Source organism: Micromys minutus (genome assembly GCF_963924665.1).
Source record: "Micromys minutus genome assembly, chromosome: 11".
NCBI lineage: Eukaryota > Metazoa > Chordata > Mammalia > Rodentia > Muridae > Micromys > Micromys minutus.
Window position 1 is genome coordinate 2,657,139 of NC_137980.1, and position 19,692 is coordinate 2,676,830.

The 19,692-nt window shown below is 34.8% G+C and overlaps 1 protein-coding gene across 2 annotated transcripts in view; it reads left to right on the forward strand.

The window, feature by feature from the left end:
• ARB2A (ARB2 cotranscriptional regulator A) overlaps window positions 1-19,692 on the forward strand; it is a 335,574-nt gene that overhangs the window by 123,856 nt on the left and 192,026 nt on the right. For both annotated transcript variants that reach the window (XM_080924716.1, XM_080924717.1), the window contains exon 6: window positions 8,094-8,312. In XM_080924716.1, coding sequence (XP_080780842.1) covers window positions 8,094-8,312 — 219 coding nt within the window. The remainder of the gene's footprint in view (window positions 1-8,093; window positions 8,313-19,692) is intronic.

Here is a 19,692-nt window from a genome sequence, read left to right on the forward strand (position 1 = left end):
CATAGTCCCTCCCTTACTTTAAACATTTATGAGAAGAATTTTAAAGTAGAGTTTAAAAATTAAGGTCACCTAATCATTATGTGCTTGTAAAATACCATGTGTCAAGATTCTGCATTCATTATTTTTTGTCCATAATAGATTATTACCTAAATGAATGCTGTTAAGTGCACATGAAACTCAGAAGCTGCTGGCTGATCCTAAATAAACACATTTTTATAATTTACAGTGGTAAATAATGGATCTGATGTTTAAATTGCTTAACAGACAGAACACCATGATCATTTGGAAGCTAGTTTCTTGGCTAAATAGCCCAGATTTAATAATTAACCCATATGTATTTAAGAGGAAAACATCTCTATGTCTAGAAACAACTGATAGTGAGGGAAGGATTTTCTCCTTTGCTTTCAGCCATAACACTGTGAGGCAAACCATGAGAGATTTTAAACTTTAAATATGATAGTCCTTTTAAATGTTTTTCCATAACTCCTTGCCATTCATTTAGAAGTTTGTACAAAAGATTTGAACTCGTGTTCTGACAAGTTTTCAGGAGTTCAAGGCAGTTATCTCATGAGAGTGCTGTGCCAGGAGTATGACTTGTTGACTGTCTCAGACTTTATTTATTATTGCTCTGCCTTGGCTCACTGAAGAAAAATTAAGTTGTGATTAAAGTTGACAAATAATTATGGTTTTTTTTAACCAAGTCCCTTACCTCCATTTTTCATGTCCTTTAGATGCTTTTTCCTAGGTGCGTATTATGAATATTATATGTTTTATGTATACCAAAGGGTCACAGATGGTAGAAAGATTTGTTACCATTAGGAAGTGTAGCATTTTGTGATTATAAAATTAATCTGTCTCTAAATCTGTTTAAAGAGTTTTTGCCATCTAATGAGCAATATAAATTATTAATATTTTCATGTTCTTGGGGACATTCACAGCCATAATTTTACCAACACAGCTGTTTGACCCAGTGACATCATGTTTTGCATATTTTTGCATTTTAATGAGTTAGTCATTTAAAAGGTTACAAAGAAACCATAACTCATAAGTAATTAAATTCTTTAGCAGAAGTATGAGAAGATCTTCTGACACAGGTTACTGTGGGAAGGAAGATTCATAGCTGTACTCAGTTGCACCTGTTTGTTAGGAAATAAATGTGCAGAAGCATTTCTCTTACATTATGAAATGATGTCACTTCTGTAATATGCAAATGCATACGAATAGACATCTCAGACAGTACATTTTCTCTGTTACAGAGAACATTTACATACTGTTAAAACAATCACAAACTTAGCTTACAATTTAGGGTTAATCATTTCCTAGTGTATATTTAGGTAGGAACATTTTAATATTATGCTTTCTCCTTCTAACCTCCTTTCCATTCTTGAAAATTGGATGTTTCTTATAGGGTGTTCAGAGATATGTACTTGAATCTTACTTGAAATTTCCTACTGAATACAAATATCTTAAAATGTAAAGGGAGTCTGAAACAATAGTATATAGTTATACTCTTACCTTTACCAAAGACAACGCATCATAGATAGTAACTGCTTATTAGATATTTGTTGTATAAAATCAGTGTTTAATATATTATTAACTCAGTGACTATTCCATCGAATTCTTTATGAAGTCTTCATCGTTTGCAAGTGGAACGTAGGCAAGGAAAGCACACTCCGTCCCTGAGCAATAACGCTATCTCAGACATGATTTTAACTGGAAGGGACAGAAGATGACATATTTTAAGATACAGTGATTTGTATGCACTAGTTCTTAAGCAGGTGTTAACATCAGTGTAAGCATAAGTTTATGCAGTGTGGTAGGGCGAAAGGATATTTGAAAGACTATGAGCCACCAGGACTGCATGGTATCTGCCTAGATATTTATATATCTATGCTATAATATATTTCAGTAGGAAGCCAGGAGAATATTGGTCTAAAATATAATGGCTTCCCTAATATGCAGAAGAGTAAATCTTATAAATCTGAAGATCAAAGTCTGCTTTGGATTATTTAATAAAGATGTGTTTGTTGGGTTCCTGATATATCTTTACCAACCAGTCAGCGGTCAGAACTTTTACTTCCTTTCACTTCCGTGTGTTAGAGGGTGGGTGTCTATTTGTGTTTTTGTAAGCAGTAAGGCATCGTAACATTCCATAAAGCTGTAGCCGCAAATCTGTCTGTCCTTGATAGTAAATGGTGACTCTGTTCACTTTGTGGTGGCAGTGAATTCTTAGATCACTTCCATAGATAAACTGTTGACAAGTATTAGAAATATCTATGAAGTTTAAGCATTGCAGCATCCATTCCTAAACCTGGAGGAGGCAGTTAGAAATAGATCAGGTGATAACACGGGTAAAAGCAAGGTGAGTTTTTAAAATAGCACTTGGATGCCCTGGGATGTCAAAACTGAGACAAGTGTGTGTGTTTGTCAATATATCTTTCATGTTTTACAGACTCCTAAGGGAACAAGGGAAGATACAATTTCACCTTTTCTGTGCCAAAACATTTTAATTATATCTCCTTCCAAGTGCAGCGGTTCAGTAACCAAGGAGCTGACATTGATGCATGTGTTGATAAAGCTGCAAACATTCAAAATGAGATTAACAAAGATTTTGAGCAAAGGGTGACAGCTAATTTTGCACAGTATTCTGCATCTAATTTAGGCAACTGTAGTAATAGAATATTTTATAACTGTTTTGTTATTCAAAATGACTTTTATGATACATTTATGTTTGTGGATACCTTTGTATCACACTTAAGAAATTCTCTCTTCTATGGCTTAAAACTACTGTTGTAACCTTGAAACAGTTTTAACAGAAAGAAGAGAAACTTCTCATTGTGAGTTTTTCTTCTCCTTTATTTCTTGTTTTTATATTCTTTTAACTCTTGTTTTTCTTTTGAAAATCATATTTCATCTTTGGAACTCTGGCTTACTATAATTAATGTAACATAAAAGATATAAGATAGTGATGAAGCATGTGTGTTTGTAATAATGCTCAGTGTGCATTAATAAGATGGCCAAGAAAAATTATATTCAATTAATAAATTGATGAGACTATAGTTGTTTTATGCTGTTGGGCGCTTTTAAACATATTTCTCTATTTTTTTTTTCTATTCTTCATTTGAAGGCAGTTGACAGTCCTTCATTTTTCCTTTTATTTCTGAAATTTTCTTTCTTATCCACTCACTTCTCCATCTGCTTTCACTTTTGTTTGCTTTGGACGTCTCTCATCCCAACTTGATAATGAGGAATGCAGTGTGACCCTGACCTCTATCAGCCCATGCATGACCTTCTGACTCTGCCATATAACCTTTGACCTTCTCTCTGACAGCTTGATTAATTACCCTGTGTTATGATTTATGAGTAAGTGCTATGTAAAAATAATAGACAACAGGTGGTCTTCAAAACTTTTTGTGGTATGTTTTCGTTTCCTGACTAACTTGATGATGTATTTGAAGTATGAGGCTTATCTGTTGGTCCATATTACAGTTATTTTATACCTTGAGTACAGCATGAAAATTCCTGAAACTGCCAAGTGAGGGACAATCCTGATGAATACATTATAAAACATTTGTAGGCTGCAGTTACTTAGTGCATCCTGAGAAGAAGCACAAACAGGAGTCAAGTGCCGTCTCAGGCGTTCAGTGCCCGGTCACGCCTTGAGGAAATTGTGCAGTAATGGAGAGCATTTCCAAGCAGAGCTGCATCTTCTATACCTATGTTTACTTTAACGCTTCACTAGTGACTTCTGATTGGTTGTCATGACCTCATCTCACTGTTGCACCTAGGATGTTGCCACAGTGACATATGAATATCCTTCTTGTGAAGAAGAGTATAAACATAACACTGCTCCTTCAGAAGAGATGTTTGGACAATTGTTAGTCCCTTTTAACTGTGGGTAGTTAAGGATAACACACTTGGAGTCTCATTTGCCTTGAGGATGAACACCTGTCTTCACTCAAGTGAAGCAGGTAGAATGCTGAACTTGAAGAATATGACTGATAATGTCTACGTAAAATGATCTCCTACACAGCTTTGCCTGGAGACCAAAATGGATAGCTCCATGGGTCAAAAGATTCTAGTGTGGCCCTTGACCTCTCTGGTCACATGTGGCTTTCAGTATTGGCCGGTTAATATGCAGAGCTGAGTACCTTCAGCTGCTTTTTTTTTTTTTTTTAAAAGCTACTCAGAAGAGACTTTAAAAGCTGTAGAATTTGTCCCTATTTTCCATTGTCTTTGTAACCGGTAATTACTACACAAACATTGATACATTTTAGTCTTTATAGTCCTCTGGTGTGAAAAGTAGAGTCTTTGTCAGTTGTTTTTATGTTTCTATCTACACACTCTTGATAAGTAATTTTCTGTGCTGATTTAATTTCTCCAGCAAAATTTCTTATGTGTTCTTTGTGTTGGAAATCACTGTTTCAGCCTTTGCCATTGTTTGCTGATTGAATGATGAATTATTATTTATAAGTAAAAAGCATTTTAGTCTTCACAGTAAGAGGTCCCAGGATTCTGTGTGTTTTATGTTAGTCACAGCAAATAGTTAAGCCAAAAAGGTGCCACATTGAGGCACTAAACTTTTGAGATATCAGATGAAGATCATATAATTTAGAATTTATAAATACAGATCTGGAAATGAAACCTAAGTTATACTCCATATACATAGAAATGGAGCCTGAGGATTGAACCTTGTTTTTAGACCAGTATTTGTCTTGTTGAAATACCTTCTTGATGTAGACTCCAAGTCAAATCTAAGAGAGCTAGCAGCTTTCCTTAAATGTTAAGTATTACAATTTGTATAAATCATTATAAAAGGTGTTCTCAGCCTATGTGGTTGCATTGTTAGACCACTAGAATGAACATAGAAGAGCTTTCCGTGCGCATTTGGGATGCCGAAATTTCTCATCCTACGGGAAGTTCATGTACTTAAAGAATCATTCAATATAAAAGTCAGCTAAGGTTCCCTTGGTAAAATAGCACTACACATTTCTTTATAGTACACTTGATTGATGTCTGATTTTACTTTGTAAACTTTACACTTCATAAAGATAATGCTAGCAATCTTTCCATGTTGTATGCTCTGTTTGTTTAATTATTCAGAATACAAGTATAGTTTAAGTTGTATATTTTTATTGTTGAAGTTGTAAGTTCTATTTCCAAAAATAAATGGTTGATATGTTTCTGCTTTGTGTCACTTTATTTTCTTTGACACCTTAGCTACCATATATTACTGTTGACCTCACCAAAGTCTTTGAATCTTACTTGAAAGGTTTGTTTGTTTGTCTTTAACATCTTATGTAAAACAGAATGGAAGATACAGGCCAACTTTGGCTCTACATGGCTGTGGTTAGAATTTATATAGGATAATGCTACTATCTGTTCTTGCTTTATTTTTATAAACTTGTTATAACTTATCTGTGTAAACATTGTCAAAGCTTTTTATGAAAATCTTAATTCAAAAGGCTAGATTTTTAGACTACCTGAAATGTAATTAATTTTGTAACTGATTTTTTTTCAGGAAACATTTATTATTATTTTGTGATCACTATTCTTTTAATTAATTTGACTGTTTGAAATAACTTAAGGATAATATATTTTCTAAATAATTTGGATAATTAAAGATAAAAAGTTAGTTGTTTCAGCATTTATTGTTGACATCTAAATTTTTTATTTATTTATGTTTTGCTGATTTGAAAATAGTATCATTTTCCTTTTGTTGATGCCTCAGTGAAAAATTGACATGGTGCCTTTAGAAAATTGAATTAATGAATCATGAAATTCTCAATTACATAATCAATACTTAGACAAACACTACTTTTTTGATGATTTATATATGTTTATTTTTTAATTTAGATGGGACATCTCAAATTTCAGAATTATTTAAAATCAACTAGGCCCAAGTTTTTCTTTGTTTCACTCTAACTTCCTGCAATGGGATGAAGCTGCTCAGAGGGTCTGATAATGTGGATTTGGTGATGAAGTTACATATTGGCTTGTTAATTCTGGCGACTACAGCTTTGCTCACAGTTGTTCCCACTAAGAGTTCTTATATTATTATATTTATTTTACAACATAAACATCATCTTATATATTCAATAATGTAGATATCACTCTGTTGCCCTGAGTTTGACTATTCTTACCATCGTTACATTGGAGTGTACAATGCTTGCACCTCCTATGAAATTTAAATCTCATATGGAATCCTTAACTTGTGTATTAGTATAAAAAAGCTCTCTTTGTGTGCATGTGTCTGTTTCTGTCTGTCTGTCAGAGCAAACAGCAGAGACGCATGACAGGAGACCACTTACTCACAGCACAGTCTACCACGGAGGCCTCTGGTGACCTTTGTGCCTGCTCCTCAGAGCAGCAGCAATCCTGCAGCTTGTCCACATTTCAGTGTGCTTAGCAGAGTGTAACAGGGCTCTGTAACGCACTGTGGTGGGAGGAGAAGCTCCAGGTGAAACTTGAGAAGGGCGTGAAAAGTCTTAAGAGCCACAAGGAAGAGGGCTAGGAACTTCCTGCAAATGTGATTTTAATAATTAGTCAAGTGTGTCCAACTGTAGAAAATGACCAAGTGACAATCTGTCTACCTGACAGTGCGCACAATGAATTACAAGACATTTGAATAGCTCTACAGATTAGAATAAAGCGGGCCCAAATAAAGTGTCTTTTGTTGGTAAAAGTTTTGACTCAACAGCTAACAAACTTAGAAAAAGAAAGCATGAAATACTTCTCTTGCTTTGAGGTATAATGTTTAAATTTTTAAAACCACCTTATTGGTGATTAATAAGAGAAGCAAAAGCTTTATTGAAGGATCTGTTGAAGAGTGTGTGGTATTTTGTTTGTAATGTAGGAACATATTATTAGTTTCCAATGTATAAAAGGATTATATCTTAATTAATATTCTATCACAAAACCAGAACTTTAGTGATCTTGAAATTTCCAAACCAGTAATAGTTTTAGTCAACAATATTCTTTTACTAGTCAGGCAGAAAAATAGAAAGACTTATTCCAGTGAAGTCTACAGCTAGTTCAGGAGATAAAGACAAACAAAAATAAAATACCAATAATTGCAGTGTAGCATTCTTAAAAATGAGAACTTGGGTCTACTAGTATTGATTTTTTAAAATATAACTTCTTATGTTTGGTTTTGTTAAAAAGAATTGATATCTGAACTTCATGTAGAAAATGTTATGGTTGTAGTTTGAAAACCTACATTTGATTTTAGTAAGGATGGAAATTTTAACAAACTGTATTTTCCGTGGTCCTATGTTTTCTGTCATAATACATTATATTCCTAGCTATGACCTTAAAAACCAACAGAGTAATTGGGACATTTACAGAATCGTATAGAAAAGACACATAACTGCAGTCAAAAGTTCTTACTTTTTAAACTTGACGGCGGGTGCTGTGTTTAAGGTTTAGATTAGTTCATCAGCTGAGCCTTCATGTTCGATTTTTTTAAATTATAACTGCAGAAATGTTTGCCTTGTTCGAAGTAAGTCAGTAAAATATACGTTTAAAATCTAAATCCCTAATAGCTCAAATTGTTGTGCTTTTAAACTGTGGGACTTAGAGCTTCAGGACAGGGACACTAGTTCTGAAACAAGTTTGCATGTGACTGTGGCACGAAAAATGAAGCAAATTTTAAGATTAAATAGTTCTGTTGGTTTATATTGCTCTGTGATATAATCTCTCTAGATGGAGAGAGTGTAAGGTCCAAGGGCGGAGATGATAAAATTTTCTCAACATATACAGAATGTGATTTGAATGTATTCTGTGTGATAAATTTTTAATCATACTTCAAGTAGAACATGTTTTTATTTAAAATTTATTATTTTTCTCTGTAGCAACTACATCAGTGTATTTTTAACATATAATATAGGCTTATTTGTGCACATAATAGAGGCAAGCAGTTTTAACCTTTACTGAAAACTATTTAGTCCATATTCTTTCCTAAAAGAATATTTTAGTTACTTGATACTATATTTAACCACCTTGCCTATCATTTTAGGAACCTCTTCATGGTTTTAAATTAATTCTGATATTTAATTGTAACACCTTTTTTTTTTTTTTAAACTTCAAAATAGGAAGGCTATGGAGTCATAGTCCTGAATCCAAATGAAAACTATATAGAAGTGGAAAAGAAGAAAATGCATAAACAGTCATCTTCTGATGGTGCAGATGAGCCAGCAGGGAAGCGGGAAAGGAAAGATAAGATCTCCAGGGAAACAAAGAGGCGCCGCGATTTCTATGAGAAGTATCGTAACCCCCAAAAGGAGAAAGAAATGATGCGGTTGTTTATCAGGGTGAGAAAGAGCAAGTCTCTCTTTTGTTTCTTTGGTTTTCTTAGGATTTCATTTCAGTTACTTTATTGTTGTTGGAAGCTGTTGATTCTTCTAGTTTTTAACAAACCATTCATTCTTCATAGTTACCTGTCTGGCTGGATGGGATGTTTTTTTTTAAAGTTACAAAGCCTATCACTTATTTCGGTGTGAAATTTTATAGAATCTCTAATGCAAATGCTATTGTCTTTTGTGTCATTTGCTGTTCAGTTTCTCAGGTCTTAGCATGACGCATGCAAAAGGAAGAAACCTTTTTCATACACTTCTCCAGCACATATGAAGGTCTAATGAGAATAAATGTAGCAGAATAATTCTAATGCAAGTTTAAGACTGTCATCATCTCAGTGACAGCTTTCAGCAGAGGATGTGTGTGACCACCTATCCACCCACAGTGTACGAGGCACATCAAGGGGAAGCAACTAATACTTTAGTACATGTCTAAGCACAGACCATCCTGAGGCAGTGTGATGAGGCCATCATTGGTGGTTGACTTGTCACACAGAGTGAGCCCCCATCTCTGTAGACGTCAGGGAATCAGTCCTCACAGCGTTGCCACCGAAGAACATTGAACTGTAATGATACAGTCAAACATTTTCACACTTTCACATCTTCCTTTATGATACATTTTTAAAACATGTATTTTGTTTGCTAGAATTTAACAAGTATGAAAAGTGCTCGTAGAGAGGGAAGATAGTTAGTTCTTAGGTTCTTTAAAGTTCAAAAGTTCAGTGCACTTAAACTTTAAAATTAATATTCTGTGTTTATAGAGAGCGTTGGGGAAGAAACAAGGTTCACGGGTAGCCCAGACTGGCCGGGAACTTTCCATGTAGTCTAGGCTTCACTTAAGCCTAAGCATAGTTCTCATCTTTCTCTGCTGACAGTAAGTGGCAGTCACCAGACCTGCCTCTAACCTGGAGAGTATTATTAACATTTCAGAATATTTGATTTGACTCATGTTTACATTAATCCTTAATTAAAGATTATTAATTAAATACTTTATACTATAGTTGAAGGAAATGCATTGACTATCGGTTTTAATTCTTTAGCTTCTTTTAGGTCATTACAGTCTTTCCTGTTGTAGAAATCGAGATTTAATATCAACGACTAACTAGAGTCATGTATAAATTCTCAAGACACTGAAAACAGTGCCTGACCAGGAATACACAGAATATATGAGTCAGATGGTTAGGTAGAGTATAATATTCCAAATTCTGCACATCCTTCCACTGTTTGCTGCTCATTGAAAATAAGTGCTGAATTTAGAGTCCCTGAGTATTTTGCCTCTCCTACTGTAGATACAGGACGTCTCTGTACACCCACATCAATGTTGTGGTACTAGCCTTAAGGTCTATTGGTAATCCTTGGATTCTTGGCCTGTTATCCAATCAGTAAAGCATCATTCATGACAACGTGTCTCTTATACAGATTCTAAAAATGACTTTTATGATGCTCTCTGACTAGTTCAGCCATGAGGAGTCTCCATGTGCCCTGTGAAAGACGAGCAGCACCATGGTGTACATGTTTCTTCTTTGTCTGCTTGTGATTTGTACACATAGAGAAGTGTCTCAAGCACTGACTCTGAGTCCCTCTCTGTTTGCCGTGAATTTCCTCTTGCTACCATTGCTTAGGTGCTGCCCACCCCAACCCTGGCTGTATTTGTATGCATATGTTTTCTTTATTTTCCTCATGTCTGCCTCTCTGAAGATAACTCCATTACTAAGACTTGGTCTCTGTTGGTTTGTCTTTTATTTTTCATTTAATTGTTTTTTTACTTATTTATATACTAGCTATTTTACTTCGTTTTTATCTTATTTATTCATTTGTGGAGGAAAAGTTCCTTTTGACCCAATAAAGTTCTCATATTAAAACACTCATCAACACAATATAGGTTTGTATGAGGCTCTTTGAGTTAATAACATATTTTCTTAACACTTTTTCTCTTAAAACCACCTAGGATTGTGCATAATAATGTGTGTACAATGAAAGACTCCAACATACTTCTGAATAGTAAGGCTTTATTTTGTAATGGGAAAGAGATGTCTCATCCAAGCATAGATAAAATTGACCTACTCCAGATATTATTTCTTCATTCCACATATATGTTGACATTATCAATATTACCAGTTATAGAATCAGAGCATTGTGTATGAGAAGTTAACTATTATTTATAGTTTTCTTAATAGTTAACATATGTTTACAGGTTCTTCTCTGTGCTTTGAAGGGTTCATAATATATGTATCGATCATATTCTTTAACCCTGAACTCTTCCCAGATCTGTCTACACAACCTCATGTTCTTTGTTTGTAATAACCAATCAGGATCAGTTTTTGCTGCCCAGATATTGTTGGGTGTATGGTCTTCAGTGGAGTGTGGGTGACTTACTGCTGTTAACACTCTTATATAGAACACTGTCTCCTTTCCCAGCAGCTAATGATTCCCAGGAGCTCCACCTCTAGGGTTAGAATTTCATGCCCAAGTCCCATTGACATAATGAGATTTGGTCTGGCTTGGTCTTAGCTGAGTTTTGTACAGAACCTCATATCTGTTCAAACTTAGGTTATTGACCCAGCAATGGTGCCAGGGGTGGGTTTCATTCTGTGGAGTAGGTCTTAAGTCAGACTATAAATTGGTTGGTCACAATATGTGAACTGATGCATCGGTTACTGTTTAGGATCACAGAGCTAGGAACTGGAAGTCATTACTATGGATTCTTTGTTCCCATATATCCATACCACACTGTCCTTCACAGAGAAAACAAAGTATGGAGCTGAAATATGAAAATTAAACCATATGTGGTAAAAGTGTGACATGGTATAGTCACATCTGATGATAAAGATTGATTTTTTTAAATTAAATTTATTTCTTAGGATTCATTTATATTTTAATTATATTTATATGGATGTTTTGCCTGTGATATATATATATATATATATATATATATATATATATATATATGTATATATGTATATATGTATACACACACCCACACATTTATGTATGCACAGTGCCCCAGTGACCATAAGAAGGCATTAGAGACTTGGAAAATGGAGTCATATATGGGTGTTAGCTACCATATAGATACTGGAAACTGAACCCAGTTCCTCTGCTTGAACAACAAGTACTCTTAACCTCAGCAATTTCTTCTCTCTCTCTCTCTCTCTCTCTCTCTCTCTCTCTCTCTCTCTCTCTCTCTCTCTGTGTGTGTGTGTGTGTGTGTGTGTGTGTGTGTGTGTGTGTATGAACACAAGCATCTATGTATGGTTATGCTTGTGGATATACACATGGCACATCATAAATGTAGAAGCCAGTGGACAACTTTGGAATGAAGATTCCCCTCTATTAAGTGGATCTTGGGTATTGAACTCAGGTTTTCAGGCTTGCCAGCTAATTCATTTGCCCACTAGGTCAGCACACCAGCCTTAAACAAAGAGTTCTCATCATAAGGAATAGAGACAATATGGTTTTGCTTAATTGCATAATTAATATTGATTGATTGAGATGTATATAGATAAGAAGACTGTGGGCAAGATAATATGAACTCTATGGGAAACCAAAACCTTAGTCTGTCTCACCCAGTGCACCCAGTCCAAATAAGTATACTTATTTGCTTCAAGTAAAAAATACCTACACTGCTAAAATATTTGGCCTGATTTTTCAGTATGGTTGCACTTTAATTAAAACAAATAAATAAAAACGATATTACTAGTTTCCTACTTAGTCCAGTGTCCAAGATAAGATTCTAAAAATTAAGTAATATTTCATTAATTAATATTATTAGTATGTTAAGCTTTATTGGTGGTAGATTTATACATTGTTAATTGAACATATAAAATAGTATCCTGTTTTTGTTTTTTAGCCATATTGCCAGTGCTAAAATTATGTGTGGAAGTAGAAATATTTCGTTTTTAGCTAAAGTTATTTCTTTTTCATAAATCTGCTCACATTGACAATAATGATGTCTGCTTTACATTTTTACTCTACTGGGTCCACACACTTGGTACTCTGTCAAATCTGTAACTTTGTTTTCTTCCCCTTTATCTCAGTTCTACCCAGATGACATATTGCCTCCTCTGTCACCATTACTAATAACTGGTGCTTAACACAACCCTGAACATAATTACAAGTAGTTAAGCTTTTCACACTCATCATTTGCCACTTTGATGTCTTTTTTGTCACAGAGATTTGTTATTAGTGTTGTGAGCTTGCATTTTATTGTTCTACATTGATCTCGCTTTTATCCTCTAAATCTTTGGCTGTGCTGTATACCTTTTCCCGTTGTAGTTCAATCCTTGACAAGCAGATAGAAGCATTTTTCCCAGTAGTGAAAATTATATTCTGAGAGAATTAAGAAACGATTCAAAACCCACTTCCTAGACGTTGAGCCCAAAAAGAGAGCAAGCTAAGAAGATTAGAACTTGCTGTAGAAGGTAACTAGATAAACATGTCCTCAACACAAATGTGAAGATTGTGGATCACATGATCTTTTCGGAACAAAGATCTGCTCAAAGAACTTAAAGAATAACAGTAGAATGCAGACACAGGTCGGCCTGGTGCCAGACATCCAACATGACTGGGATTGTTTGGTCATCTCTTTCCTAAGGCGACACTAAGTGGTAGGTTGTGCTGAGGGCAAGTAAAGATTATGGCAAGAACACATTATGTGAAATTTTTAAAACAGAAAAGAGGTTCTAAATTTGGAGATAAGGTCGAAGGTTACATAACCATGGCAGAAAAAGTCCAAATGTGAAGGAGACAGAGAGCCATACTGAAGATGTATTGAAGATACTCAAATGGGTGTGGATGCCTGTTGGCACCCATCTGAAACTTCATTTCTGAACGCGCGGCAGGACCTTTACTGTAGGCTCGTTTTCTGACTGAATTATAGAGACTTTATGCGAATTTCTTTCACTCCTTTCCATTTGAATTTTTGAAATTATTAAGAAAGCTCCAACACTGAACAAACTGAGACTTTCTTAAAAGAATGTAACTTTGATATTTTGAGTTGGGCATGGTGACAGTGTTAGTGGGGGTTGACAGATGTCATACTGTCTTTCTTACTGTTGTCACTGTAGCCATTTAAATGTGGAATTTAAGCAACAAAATGAAGTTTGTATAAATTCAACACAACTATTAATACTTGGAACCGCCTTATTTTTCTCATAGAAGAGAGTCTAACGTATGCAAAATGATTGGGAACATAAGGACTCCAGATTTTGGAGGTTTTCTGGTTTTTGTAACTTTTGTTGTATAGACTCATGATGTTGAGAGCAATAAAATTAAAATATTTTGTGTATAATCAGCTTATATACTCAAATACTTGCATTTTTCTCTGCTCTGGTTTCTAATAAATAGCCAATCTCTTTTCAAGTTTATATAAGTATCTAATATAGGCAGACAAGCTTAATTAGCACACATGTCTAAAACTATAGGCTTAGTCATGTGTATTTTAATTGCTGACTGTCTGTGAGTAGGTGTGACTAAGGAGTGGATTGTGTGGTACCTGTTTGATGCATAAGGAGTAGAACATAAAGGATCAAAGGACTTACTCTTTCATGTAGCAACTTCCTTAACTGTGAAATAATACACTTGCTATAATATATTATGGATTATTAAGGGGATTGATTTGGTCTAGGCAATAAACGTTGTCAGATATGCCTGGCAGGAAAACCAGCTTAATATGTTTTGTAATAAGATGGAATTTTTTTGTTCTTGAAAACATCTGCCAACTCAATTCAAGAGTGAAGACAGAAAATGTCATCAATTCCATGGTAATTCTATAAATTCAGTTTTTCTCAGAGCAACACATATCAAGACATACAAAATTCCCAGTGTTAACCACCACTGGTTATAGTACTTTGTAAAATGATGAAACAAAAACATTTTATTTTTATATAATGTGTTAATTAATTCATTATGAATTTTAATATTTCGGCTGATAAAATTTAACAAGCATCTTGCCAACAGATCATTTTTTTAAAGCATCTGTTTTTTAAAGTGTTGGGTTGAGAACTGAGTTAAATAGCTAAATATGTACATATTCATTTAAAAAATAAATTTCCACTCTCACGACTGTGGACACCCAGTTCTCACTCCTTAAGCCACCAGAGGCTGCTGCTGTCCACATTGCATTTAGCATTGCTTAGAAATGAGCACTACATCTTTAGCGTTTTTTTAGCCCCAAAATCTTTAGGAAGATGACCACATAGAAAAAAGTGCTTTGCCCCATAGCTGTAATAATCAGTATAAAATTGCTTCAATATGTGTATATGCACCTGTGCATGCACATGCATGTGCACGCATACACACACACACACACACACACACACACACACACACGTCCATTTGGTCTTTGATAACCAATAGATACTATACGTAAGAACAACTAGTGAGAAAGGTGTCCTTAGGTCAGTAATGATAGTACATTCCCTTCATCCTAGCACTCAGGAGGCAGAGGATCCTGAATTCAGTGCCAGCCTAACGTACAAAGAGAGGTTCAATACAGCAAAGTCACAGAGAAACTCTGACTCAACAAAACAAGGGGAAAAAAAGAGAAATAGAGATCATGAATTTGAAAAAGAGCAAGATAGAGGATTTGGAGCAAGGAAAACAAACAAAGAAATAATGTAGTTATAATCTTGAAAAAAATAAAGGAAATAATTCCAAATGGCTTACATATATGTATATATACGTATACACACACATATGTATAAACAATTTTTTCTTGAAAAAAATGGTACACATGTGTACCATTGAATATAATCGTACACATGCAATTTCTCTCCATTGGTACTCTCTCTGTTCCCCTCCCAGCTGCATGTCTTTTCCTTTTATGATAATACACTAAATCCATAACTGAATGAGTCTCCATCCACCAACAACTGTCTAGTACCAGTAGCTTGAAGTAAAGGGTGAAGGCTGGAGAACACCTTCCTCATATATGCTGGATATGGGATGGCTTCACTGTACATGGGTCTTGTGCAGTACCACAGATGCTGTGAGTTTCATGCCATGTCTTGTCTTAGAGGACACCATACCACATCACTCGCTTCATCTTCTGTGGGGGGCTGATAATGATGAAGCACTTAGGACTGAGTATTCAGTTCTTCTTTGCGCCTCACCAGCTTCCCTTACCAGAAGTGACTCTGGCTACGGTTGAGGCTAACCCTGGTCGATGGGTACAAACATAAATGTTTACAGGACAGTTGGAGAGCATAGCCATTTAGTGCAGTACTAACAGAGAGGAATCTACCCAGTTATTTATAGCTAGTTTCTCTGTGTCTTCCAATTTGTGTTGTCCTCAGACCATATGGTTGACATGAGGAACTAAGAGCAATATCCATAGGCTGTGTTTTGTGAACCCTTTGGTACTTCTCTGAACAGTTACTCATTGGAAAGTATTTTATACTGTTAGGTGTGGTTTTCATTTCCTAATCTATGTCTTTGGGGCATAGTATGGTCCACCGTCCAAAGTAATTCTCTTCCAGTATGTTTTTATTTTAGTATATCTTGAAATTAGCTTTCATCGGTGTTTTCATCATACTGTCTTCATTATCCCAGCTTCCCCTTCCTCTTCACATTTCCACACCAGCTATCTACTTTATTCATATCCAGTATTCACCTATCTTCTTCATCTCTCATGATTCTCCCATCCTTCCACTTATTTTCTTGGGTTGCAAGATAGTCGGCTTCTATGTGGCTTTTTACACAATTCTCCTTTTGAGGGTATCCCTTTTCTCATGAGCTTGCCAAGACTCCTGTCCCCTCACCTCCACCCCCGCTTTAGCTTCTCTGTCCGCAGACTTGCACCTGTCTACTTTGATTCATCCTCCTTGCTTAACCTTCCAGTACTCCAAAGCCTCTTTGTAGCTTCTTTGTTGTACCAACAGTGTGTAACACAGTGGTGTGCACCAGTCACACTGTTGTACCAACAGTGTGTAACACAGTGGTGTGCACCAGTCATACTGTTGTACCAACAGTGTGCACCACAGGGGTCTGCACTAGTTATACTAGTTTGCCAATACCGTACAAACATTCTTTTTTTCTCACATCTTCACAGTCTTTGCTGACATCTTTTCTCTTCAATGATGGCTGTTCTCATTATTGGCTACCCTTTCGATGTCAAGACAGGGCTGTGTCATCTACAAAATTCATTGTTTCAGTACAACACAATCAAGAAATAAAAGAAAAATCTTATAATGCTTGAAATAATTTTATGATTTTTATTGGACAGCATTTATAGCTACCTGAATAAAAATATGATTTTCTGGCTAAATGTTAGTCACAATATAAGCTATTTTATGTTTTTCGAAGTCAACTTAAAACTTGTGTAATTGATGTCACAATGTGATAATTGTTTCTTATTTTTGGTGTCTGATAAGACACATGAGCATTAGGAGTATGGCATATAGTATAGAGCTACATCTTTTATCTTAATGTGACATAAGTTGATTTCTCTACACCTCAGTTTTATGTCTGAATGATAAGTTAAGACAAACAGTGTTGGACATGTAATTTGTAGGTGGAAACAGGATCTGTCACTCTACTGTAGACAAGAAACACACCTCTGACATAAAGATAGACATTATAGCAGAGGAAAGGGCTGAAAAAAGGTTTTCCAAGAAAACAGACCAAAGAAAAAAGTGGAGTAGCCATTCTAATATCTAATAAAATAGACCTTCAACCAAAATTAATCCAAAGAGGATTAATCATACTCATCAGAGGAAAAGTCTACCAAGATAATATCTCAATTCTGAACATCTATGCCCTAAATACAGGAGCACCGACATTTTTAAAAAAATCATTATTAAAGCTTAAATTGCACATCGAGCCCCACATATTCATAGTGGGAGATTTCACCCAGATCTAACCAATTGACATCTAGACAAAAACTAAACGAAGAAGTAACAAAACCAAATGAAATGGAGCTAACAGCCATCTATAGAATATTTCACCCAAACACAAAAGAATAAACCATCTTCTCAGCACTTTATTGATCCTTCTCCAAAATTGACTATATAGTCCGTCACCAGATCAAAGAAAATTGAATTAACACCTTGTATCTTATCAGGACACCATGGATAAAAGCTGAACCAGCAATGGCAGAAACTCCAGAAAGCCTGTACATTCATGGGCATTGAACAACTCTCTACTCAGTGATCTCTGAATCAGGGAAGAGATAAAGTAAAGGCTTTCTAGAATTTAATAAAGATAAAGGTGCAACATACCTAAATCTGTGAAACACAATGAAAGCAGTGCTAAGAGGAGAGCTCACAACAGAAACCAGAAAGGCTCATGCCAGCAGTTAAAGTACACCTAAAAGCTCCAGAAAAAAAAAAAAAAATGAGCAAGAGGAGGAGGAGAAAAAAGAAGAGGAAGAAGCGGCAAGAAGATGAAGCAGAAGCAGCAGCAGCAACAAGTACACTAAAGAGGAGTAGACGGCAGGAAGTAATCAAAATAAGGCTGAAATCAATCAGTTAGAAACAAAGGAGCAACAAAACTAAGAGCTGACAGAGAAAATCAACAGACAAACCCTTAGCCAAACTAACCAAAAGACAGTGAGACAGTATCCAAAAGAACAAAATCAGAAATGAAAAGGGGACTATCATAGCAGACACTGAAGAAATTCAAAGGATTGTTAGCTGTCATTTTAAAACTCTGTACTGCACAAAATTGGGAAATTTAATGAATTGGGTGATTTTTCTAAACAGATACCACTTACTAAAGTTCTGTCAAGATCAGGTAAACTATCTAAACTGCCCTATAACCTAGAGGAAATAAAAACAATCATTAAAATCTTCCAACCAAAGAAAGCATAGGGCCAGATGGTTTTAGTGCAGAATTTTACCAGATTGTCAAAGAACTAATACCAACATTCTTCAAACTAGTCCAAAAAATAGAAACAGAAGGAACACTGCCAAACTTATTCTATAAGTCCACAGTCACCCTGTACTTAAACCACACAAAGACTCAACAAAGAAAGACTATTTCAAAACAATGTCTCTTGTGAACATTGACCCAAAAATACTCAGTAAAATACTCACAAACCAAATCCAAGTACACATCAAAACCATCATTCACCACAATCATGCAGGCTTCATCCCAGGGATGGTTTTACATATATATATTCATCAATGTAACCCACCATATAAACAAACCGAAAGCAAAAATATATCATCTAAATAGATGTTGAAAAGCCTTTGTCAAATCCAACACTTTTTTTTCAAAATAAATCTTCTTTTTCCATCAACTTATTATGTTAAATATTAGTCATAGCAAAAAAAAAAACACAGATATTTTAGGTATTAGGAACAATATTGTTATAAACATTTGGATATATTTTCTTACAAACTTTTTTTTTTTTAGTTCTTTAGGTTGTTCTTGTTCTTTTTCTATAAATTGAACAACTTTATTTAAAAAAACAAAGATAAATGTACAGATTTTAAGCATATTTGCATGAAAGTATATGGATACATTTTTGTCAGTACTTGATTTTTTTTAAAGGTTTGATAGTATACATGAAAATCTTACTAGTTATAATGAGCATAAAGTACACGTAAAACAAGATGTGACCTGGAAATAGTCAAAGTTTTCCTGGTGTGTAAAGATTAAGCATAATGGTTTTTCATTTTCTTTCTCTTTTTTTTTTTGGCCTTTGTTTTATCTTGAACTTCATATAGTCTGTGAGTTGTTTCTGGGGTGTTCAGAGCTTTCTGGGGTTAGTATCCAGTTATTAGTGACTGCATATTATGTCTGTTCCTTTGTGACTGGGTTATCTCACTCAGGATGATATTCTCTAGATGCATCCATTTTCTTTCTTTTTTTTTTTTTAAGAACTTTATTGAAAAAACAAAGATAAATGTACACATTTTAAGCATTTTTGCACAAAAGTATACGAATACATTTTTGTTATTGCTTGGCTTTTTTTTTTTAATATAGTTTAATTTTTCAGGTAGAGTTTTTTTTTTTTTTTAATGACATTTACAAAAATTGGATAGGGGCTATACTGTTCTTGCAGAAAACTCAAGTTCAGCTTCCAGAACTCAACTCAGACTCACAATTGCCTACAACTACAGCTCCAACAAATATGATACACTCTTCTGGACTCTCAGAGCATTTGTTCTCATGTACAAATATACCATAAAAGATATATATATATATATATATATATATATATATATATATATACAGTATATATATGTGTGTGAGTGTATATATATATATATGTACATAAATAATTTTTTTGAAAAGCATAGCTGTTGTCTTGAAAGTAAGATCTTGGTCCACAAACATGAAATAAAGGCACCATTATCAGATCACAGCCAAAAAAGCACACTCCAACAAAGTA